General features: G+C 32.5%; 1 protein-coding gene across 2 annotated transcripts in view; it reads left to right on the forward strand.

Moving 5' to 3' along the window:
- The window catches only part of TRPM7 (transient receptor potential cation channel subfamily M member 7), a 164,718-nt gene that overhangs the window by 66,941 nt on the left and 88,630 nt on the right, over positions 1 to 9,147 (forward strand). For both annotated transcript variants that reach the window (XM_074234686.1, XM_074234687.1), the window contains exons 5-9: positions 774 to 987; positions 2,876 to 3,000; positions 7,363 to 7,534; positions 7,847 to 8,021; positions 8,421 to 8,544. In XM_074234686.1, coding sequence (XP_074090787.1) covers positions 774 to 987; positions 2,876 to 3,000; positions 7,363 to 7,534; positions 7,847 to 8,021; positions 8,421 to 8,544 — 810 coding nt within the window. The remainder of the gene's footprint in view (positions 1 to 773; positions 988 to 2,875; positions 3,001 to 7,362; positions 7,535 to 7,846; positions 8,022 to 8,420; positions 8,545 to 9,147) is intronic.

Here is a 9,147-nt window from a genome sequence, read left to right on the forward strand (position 1 = left end):
GTGTCCTCCTGAATGCTTTTTAAACAACTTTAGTAATAAAGCATTTTTTTCATTATGCTTACTTCAATTGAGTGATGTTTGGCCTTAGACATTCTGCTGTTTAGGAATATTTTGTTAACAGTGAATTCAGTTGTAAATAGGTTTTGAATTTATGTTAAACTAATTTTAGAACTATTTTGCAACAGTTTTTTGGTGTGAGATGTCCCCTCATTTTATATCTTGCTTTATATATATTGATAAAATGTCTTTCAAGGAATCAGAGGTGCCATTGTTTGACTATACCATATCAGTTCTTCATATTCCCCTTTCCCCAATATGACTTGTAGACTACTACAAATCAGAAAGATTAAAAGATACAATGATAGTCTAAAAATATTTTCAGTAATTATTTTAAAAATAAGATAATTGTAGGGCGGCTAGGTGGTGTAGTGGATAAAGCACCAGCCCTGGAGTCAGGAGTACCTGGGTTCAAATCCGGTCTCAGACACTTAATAATTACCTAGCTGTGTGGCCTTGGGCAAGCCACTTAACCCCATTTGCCTTGCAAAAACCTTAAAAAAAAAAGAAAGAAAGAAAAATAAGATAATTGTGTAATTATCTTTTTACATCTATAAATTTGAAATTTTGATCATTTATCAACATGTTCTAGTGGTGTTATGTGAATATTTTAGATTGTAAAGCCTGTGATTTCTACTTTAGAAAACCTCCTTTTAAATTGTGTAATGAGGTATTATACAAACTTAAACATCAATTGTTTTTTTTTTATACTTTAGTATGTGAGACTGTCATATGACACCAAACCTGAAATCATTCTCCAGCTTATGCTTAAAGAATGGCAAATGGAATTGCCTAAACTTGTTATTTCTGTACATGGTGGGATGCAAAAATTTGAACTTCATCCACGAATCAAGCAATTGCTTGGTAAAGGTCTTATTAAAGCTGCAGTAACAACCGGAGCCTGGATTCTAACTGGAGGAGTAAATACAGGTTTGTGTTGGATTTCATAAAACTTTTAAGTTTTTAATGCATTGTTTTATATTATATACTGTGTGTCTGAAAAGTAAGCTTACAAACACCACCAGAAACTCAGCATGTTGTAAAAGCTGTGCTTTTTGTATGTCTAATCTTCAACTTCAAATAGTTTACTGGAATTCATGCTTTTAATTAGATTTTTAAACTATTTTAGTACTGAAAATGAAAGTTAAAATAACATTTTTGTTCATTTACAACTATAGTTGGCATATAAATAATTATGTGGCATATATAAATTTATATGGCATAAAAAATATTTATATGACATATAAATATGCCTTTAAATGACATATTTAGATCCTGATATTAAAAATGGTAATCCATTTCTTTTTCTGAGATGATAGGAGAAAATGTGAAAATAATATTTCTAGTTACAGATGAATTGGTGGAATATTGCTATTGGTATTCAAATAACTTTGACTCAAGAAAGTAACAAAGCTTAATTTCAAGTAACTTTTATGTAACACCCTTCAGCCTTTTCGAAACTTTTTCTAGTCATTATTACATTATGGACTCATAGCAATTTTATGAGATGAGTAGGGAAATTTTCTTCATTTTGTAGATGAAGAAGTTAAGGGGCTTAATTTTCTTACCCAGAGTTATAATTAAACTGCGATTAGAATCCAGGCCAACGACTTTCCACTAGACACAATTCTGGTTAAATTATGTATGTTTATGGACCTAATTTGTAAATCAGTCCATTTATAAATTGATATACCTTTTTTCTTTTTTAAAGAATCAACCCAAATTGGATTCTGATTGAATATATGGGTGAAGGTTGATGAAGGAGTAGAAGATGAGCCTGGATGACTAAGGTTTAAAGCCAGAGTGATTTCCCCTTTGGAGGGGAAGATGATGAGTTTGAGGTGTCAGCAAGATATCTAGGTGATATCAAATAGATATCAGTTTCTTTGAAGTCAGATTTCTAACTAATATACTGAATTCTAAATGTTCAGGCTTCCATATGGGCTATAACACAATACGGTCAGCTTAAGAATTCTAACAAATTTTTCATTCTTGGTTGAATTTCCTTAATGTTATTCCATTCCCAAGCTTTCACCAATCAAACACATTAAATGGGCAAGGAAAACATAGTTATTTTAGTATCCCAAGTAACATAAAAATGAGAAAGTAAATTTGCTATGAATGTAACCTAATATAAGTAAATGGAAATTATTTTTGGATTAAAAACATTTTTCATTACCCCTTTATTCAAACAAATTCTATTGATGTCTCTTTCCCCTTTATTATGGAAAATTATCTAAAGTAAATAAATTGAAAACATACAGAGTTGAAACCTTTGCATAGATAAAGTAAGATTATAGAATGATATGGCTCTTTCCTTTAACAAATCAACAGATAAAGAAGGGTAACATCAAGATATTAAAGTGAATTATTCTATAAATTACTTGAAACAATCTGAAAAGTGTGGGAAAACTCCATAACATTATACTAGAAACCTGTTTATTAAGAACTAGGTCTCTGGGGTATTCAGGAATTGGTTTTACTTGCTTTTTGTGTACTAGGCTACTATTAGAAAGAAAAATGATACATGTGGGTTTGTTGTCTGCATTTTGTGGTGGGCAAGTCACAACTTTTCTAAGCCTCTGGGTTTTTTTTTTGTTTTGTTTTCATTTTAAAAGTACAGTTAATGATACTTAAAATAGTTACTTAGGTTTTGTAGTGAAGAAAAGTATGTTACAATTGTAATGTCACATTTACGTGTAAATATATACATTCATACAAAATATTCATATATTTTTAAAGAAAGACCTATGGAATTTTGAACATATAGAAGACAAATAATATAATAATCTTTTTAAAATAAACTTTATATGCATAGGTGTGGCAAAACATGTTGGTGATGCCCTCAAAGAACATGCTTCTAGATCATCTCGAAAAATTTGCACTATTGGAATAGCACCATGGGGAGTAATTGAAAACAGGAATGATCTTGTTGGAAGAGATGTAAGAATGAATTTCATTATTTGTTTTTTACAGATTTGTAATCATAATTTATCCATCAGTAATGGTGTGGGGGGAAAAAACTCTGTTGATGTGCATTAATAAGACTCTTGTGACTATTTTGGTATTAATAAACTTTAAAACCTTAATCAAACAAGAACTCAGTAGTTAATAAACATTTATTAAGGACCTACTACATGCTAGGGATACCCCTAACCCCCAAAAAAGGGAAGAAAGAAAATGGTACTCAACCTTCAGGGAAATACAATCTAATGTAGTCTTTTTTTTTTTTAAGATTGTTCAAGGCAGTGGGGTTAAATGACTTGCCCAAGGCCACATGGCTAGGTAATTAATAAGTGTCTGAGGTCAGATTTGAACCCAGGTACTCCTGACTCCAAGGCCAGTGCTCTATCCACTGCGCCACCTAGCTGCTCCTAGCCTTTTTTTTTTTTTAAGAAAGATTTTATTTTGAGTTTTACAATTTTCCCCTATTCTTGCTTCCCTCCTCCATCCCCCAAAGAAGGCAATCTGTTAGTCTTTACATTGTGTCCATCTAAATTGAATGTGATGAGAAAGAGAAATCGTATCCTTAAGGAAGAAAAATAAAGTGTAAGAGATAACAAAATTACATAATAAGATAATGGGTTTCCCCCACCTCTAGTCTTTGGTCTTTGTTCAAACTTCACAATTCTTTCTCTGGTTACAGATGGCATTCTCCATCGCAGATAGCCCAAAGTTGTCCCTGATGGAATGAGCAAGTCCATCAAGATTGATCATCACTCCTATGTTGCCATTAGGGTGTACAGTGGTTTTCTGGTTCTGCTCATCATGCTCAGCATCAGTTCATTCAAATCCTTCCAGGCTTCCCTGAATTCCCATCTCTCCTGGTTTCTAATAGAACAGTAGTGTTCCATCACATACATATTCTACAGTTTGTTAAGCCATTCCTCAAATGAAGGACATTCAGTCAATTTCCAGTTCTTTGCCACCACAAAGAGGGTTGCTATGGATATATTTTGTACAAGTGAAACTTTTACTCTTTTTCATAATCTCTTCAGGGTATAGACCCCATAGACCCAAAGGTTATACACATTTTTCTTGTCCTTTGGATGTAATTCCAAATTGCCCTCCAGAAAGGTTGGATGAGTTTATCACTCCACCATCACTGAATTAATGTCCCAGATTTCCCACATCCCTTCCAACATTGATTATTGTCCTTTATGGTTATTTTGACCAGTCTGAGAGATGTGAGGCGGTACCTCAAAGATGCTTTAATTTGCATTTCTCTAATAAGTAGTGATTTAGAACAATTTTTCATGACTATGGATTGCTTTGATTTCCTCTTTGGTAAATTGCCTTTGCATATCCTTTAACCATTTGTTAGTTGGGGAATGGCTTGGTTTTTTTTTTTTTTTTTTTTGAAAATTTGACTCAGTTCTCTGTATATTTTAGAAATGAGTCCATTGTCAGAAATATTAATTGTAAAAATTGTTTCCCAATGTACTACAACACTTTTGATCTTGGTTTCAGTGGTTTTTGTCTATGCAAAAAGCTTTTTAATTTAATGTAATCAAAATTATCTAGTTTGTTTTTAATGATGTTCTCCATCTCTTCCTTGGTCATAAACTGCTTCCCTTTCCATAGATCTCACAGGTATACTACTCCTTGATCTTCTAGTTTGCTTATAATATTGTATTTTATTTCCAAATACTGTATCCATTTTGATCTTATCTTGGTATAGGTTGTGAGGTGTTGGTCTAATCCAAGTTTCTTCCTTACTAACTTCCGATTTTCCCAACAGTTTTTATCAAAGAGAGAGTTTTTATCCCAATAGCTGGACTCTTTGGGTTATCAAGCAGCAGATTCCTATAATCATTTCTTGCTATCGCACCTAGTCTATTCCACTGATCCACCGTTCTACCTTAGCCAATACCAGACAGTTTTGATGACTGATGTTTTATAATATAATTTTAGATCTGGTAAGGTTAAGCCCCCTTCTTTTGCACGTTTTTTCATTGAATCCCTGGAAATTCTTGACTTTATTTCTCTACATGAATTTACTTACAATTTTTCTAACTCATTAAAATAATTTTTTGGAATTTTGATTGGTAGGGCACTACACAAGTAATTTAATTTTGGTAGAGTTGTCATTTTTGTTATATTAGCTCGACCTATTCATGAACAGTTGATGTTTGCTCAGTTATTTAAATCTGATTTTATTCATGTGAGAAGTGTTTTATAATTGTTTTCAAAAAGATTCTGAATCTGCCTTGGCAGGTAGTCTCCCAGATATTTTATATTGCCTGAGGTTACTTTGAATGGGATTTCTCTTTCTAGGTCTTTCTGCTGTATCTTACTAGTCATATATAGATATGTTGAGGATTTATGAGGGTTTATTTTATATCCTATGACTTTGTTAAAGTTCCTAATTATTTCTAATAGTTTTTTTAGATGATTTTTTGGGATTCTTTAGGCATACCATATCATGTCATCTGCAAAGAGTGAGAGTTTTGTCTCTTCCTTTCCAATTCTAATTCCTTCAATTTCTTTATCTTCTCTTATTGCTGAAGCTAACATTTTTAATACAATATTGAATAGTAATGGTCATAATGGGCATCCCTGTTTCACCCCTGGTCTTGTTGGGAATGCCTCTAGTCTATCCCCGTTGAATATAATGCTCTTTTATGGTTTCAGACAGATACTACTTATTATTCTAAGGAACAATCTATTTACAGACAGAGGGAAGATATAACATGGAGGGCTACAAAGTGTTGTTAATTATAACTTTGAATGTGAATGGGATGAACTCTCCCTTAAAATGTAAGGGAATAGCAGAGTAGATTAAAAAACTAGAATCCTACAATATGCTGTTTACAAGAAACACATTTGAAGCATAGAGATACATATAGAGTAAAGGTAAAAGATTGGATCAAAAGTGAAGGGGTAGCAATCTTTATCTCAGACAAAGCAGCTGCTAAAATAGATATCATTAAAAGAGATAAGGAAGGAAACTATATCCTCCTAAATGGTACCATAGACAATAAAGTAATTTCAGTACTAAATATGTTTTCAACCGATGGTAGAGCATCCAAATTCTTAGAGGAGAAGTTGAAAGAGTTAAAGAAGATAGACAGCAAAACTCTACTAGTGAGATACCTCAACCTCCCACTCTTCAGATTTAGATTAATCTAACCATAAAATAAACAAGAGGCAAGTTAAGTTAATAAGGAAATACATATAAGCAGGATAATTTTGAAAGTCATGTTTTAAGTCACTGCAAAGTAACATTGTTTAAGTTCATCATTAATATTGAATTGGTTTTTAAAAGGTAACATGTTGAATTTATTATTTACTAGGCAACTAGATGACCTAGTAGATAGAATATTGGATATGGAGTGAGGTAGATCAGAATTCAAATCTTTTCTCAGAAGGTTTTTAGCTCTCCTAATCCTGGGCAAGTCACATCTTTCTAAATGAAAACTGATGCTGCAGTGTCTGCTGTGTTAACAGACAATAGGGGTTTGAAGGGAGAGAAAAAATTTTGGAGCATTAGTCATGAAGTAGATCAATGCAACATTAAATGATTTGGACTGTTAAGTTAAACTGACAATTAAAATGAATTGAGATATCTGCAATTATAGATCATGGCTATATGCTGTAGACTACATTTTTTCCTTTCAGTGCTATTATTTAAACTTTTGGGGACTTTTCTCTTCCTGAAATGTCTAACAGTATAAATACTTATAAACAACTCGTCATAGTTGCTATTGAGATTGAACTGAGAATAAATATGAAAGTAGTGATAGCATGAAAGTGAAGTTGAATTAATTCAACTTCACTTTCATGCTATCACTAATATTTCTTTTGAAGTTGTTTTTGTTTTTGAACTTTTTTTTTCATGTTCTGGTTATTTATCCTATATCTTTTGTTTCATAATATGCTTTATTTAGGGGCAGCTAGGTGGTAGTGGATAGAGCACTGAATTTTGATTCAGGAGGACAGGAGTTCAAATTCTGCCTCAGACACTTGCCACTTATTAACTGTGTGTCTTTAGATGGCAGTTAACCCTGATTGCCCTGCATCCAGGACTGTCTCCAGTCATCCTGATTCATATCTAGCCACTGGAACCAGATGGCTCTAGAGGAGAAAATGAGGCTGGTGATTTTAGCACAGCACCCTATCACTCAAATCCAATTCACATACTTGTCATGACATCATTTCCATGATGTCATGGTCTTCAAAAAATGAAGGACAAAAAAAATATGCTATATTTATATTAATTTATTTTCAAGGAGAGCAGAGAAAAAGAAGGTTTAAATTAAATTTTTGATCCTCTAATTCTTCTGTGTTATGTATCATCTTTAGGTGGTTGCCCCTTATCAAACTTTATTGAACCCTTTGAGTAAATTGAATGTTTTGAATAATCTCCATTCCCATTTCATATTGGTGGATGATGGTACTGTTGGAAAGTATGGTGCAGAAGTGAGATTGAGACGAGAACTGGAGAAAACAATCAATCAACAACGAATTCATGCTAGTAAGTCAGTTTGTAATTTACAGAGATCATTCTTTGCAATATCAAATGATAGCAGGCCAAATTACATAGCAATTTGATCTACTTTACTTAGAATATACTTGAAAATATTATGGATATCAGTAGAAAGTAATTTATTCATTCATCCATTTTATATATGTGAATATCAGGATATATATTTAAATGTGTATAAATCAAATATATAGAATAAGAGAAAATGTATCCTATTTGCACTGCTTTTAAGTGAAAGAATGAGTTGAATTATGCTTCTATTTGATAACTGAATTTTGTTTTTTTCTTAATTTTTTAAAAAAGGAATTGGTCAGGGTGTTCCTGTGGTGGCTCTCATTTTTGAAGGTGGACCCAATGTTATCCTTACTGTTTTGGAATATCTTCAAGAAAGTCCACCTGTCCCTGTAGTGGTTTGCGAAGGTACAGGTCGAGCTGCAGACATACTGGCTCATGTTCATAAACAAACAGAGGAAGGCGGGTAAGAAAAGCTTTGAATGGTGAGGGGAGGTAGCATTAGTTTAAGGATTTATGGAGAGTTTTTTTAAAAAGAGAAACTGTATCAACTTTTATGTTGTTCATTTGACATAAGAAATTGGCATAATAAGAACCAACTTGTCTACTCAACTTGTGTCTGTTAAAAATGTTTAAAACTTAGTAAAGTCACTCAACTTAATTATTACTTATACCTTGAAGTGTGGGATTCTTTCCCCAAACCCCCTGTAGACAAAAATTCAACGAGCCTGTAAAATAAGATATTAGTATAGCATCTGAAAATGTGTCTTGCATGAATTCTGGCTATGTGCCACCTTAATTAGTACATGGCTATATAGAATGAGAATTTAGTAGTTACTGAAATCTTTGGCCATCTTTGTTTTAGAAATCTTCCTGATGCAGCAGAACCTGACATCATTTCAACCATCAAAAAGACATTTAATTTTGGCCAGAGTGAGGCTGTTCACTTATTTCAAACCTTGATGGAATGCATGAAAAAGAAAGAACTTGTAAGTGGATTTCATTAGAGAAAGCTTTTTATTTCCATTAAAACTCACGTATGAAATAAGAGCTCTAACTTCTGATTGTAATATTTAGATATTTAGTTGGATCAGTGATTTCATCCATGTTACCACATTCTCTGTTGATCCTAATCCCTCCTCCCTTTTCTGTCTTTTGTATATCTTTTGTTAAATTCTCTGTGGAAATTCTATCTAATTCCCTAGAAGCATTCTTTTCTTATTTAATTGATTGATTTTTACTAACTTGGGAGTACCAGTATACATTCTGGTTGACTACTTCTTTGTTGTCATATAGTAAGTACATTTATTGGTAATATATTTCCTAGATGTCTCACCATTTCCTATGGAAAAAGCCATCTTGAATGTTATTTGTAATTTGGTTCTTCTTTAAGTCAAGGTATTATTCTATGATTCACTACTATTTGACCTGAGGGATAGATAGATATCTGTCTTCAGAGTAGAAGATCTGGGTTTAAATTTTATTTCTGACCCAAAACTGACTAATACTGGGTAAATCACTTAAAGTTTAGTACCTCAGACAATTCTTTTTTTTTTCTGATTCCAATTGTTTAATTATGTTAAGATTCCTTA

This window comes from Macrotis lagotis, chromosome 4 (assembly GCF_037893015.1).
Source record: "Macrotis lagotis isolate mMagLag1 chromosome 4, bilby.v1.9.chrom.fasta, whole genome shotgun sequence".
Classification (NCBI taxonomy): Eukaryota; Metazoa; Chordata; class Mammalia; order Peramelemorphia; family Peramelidae; genus Macrotis; species Macrotis lagotis.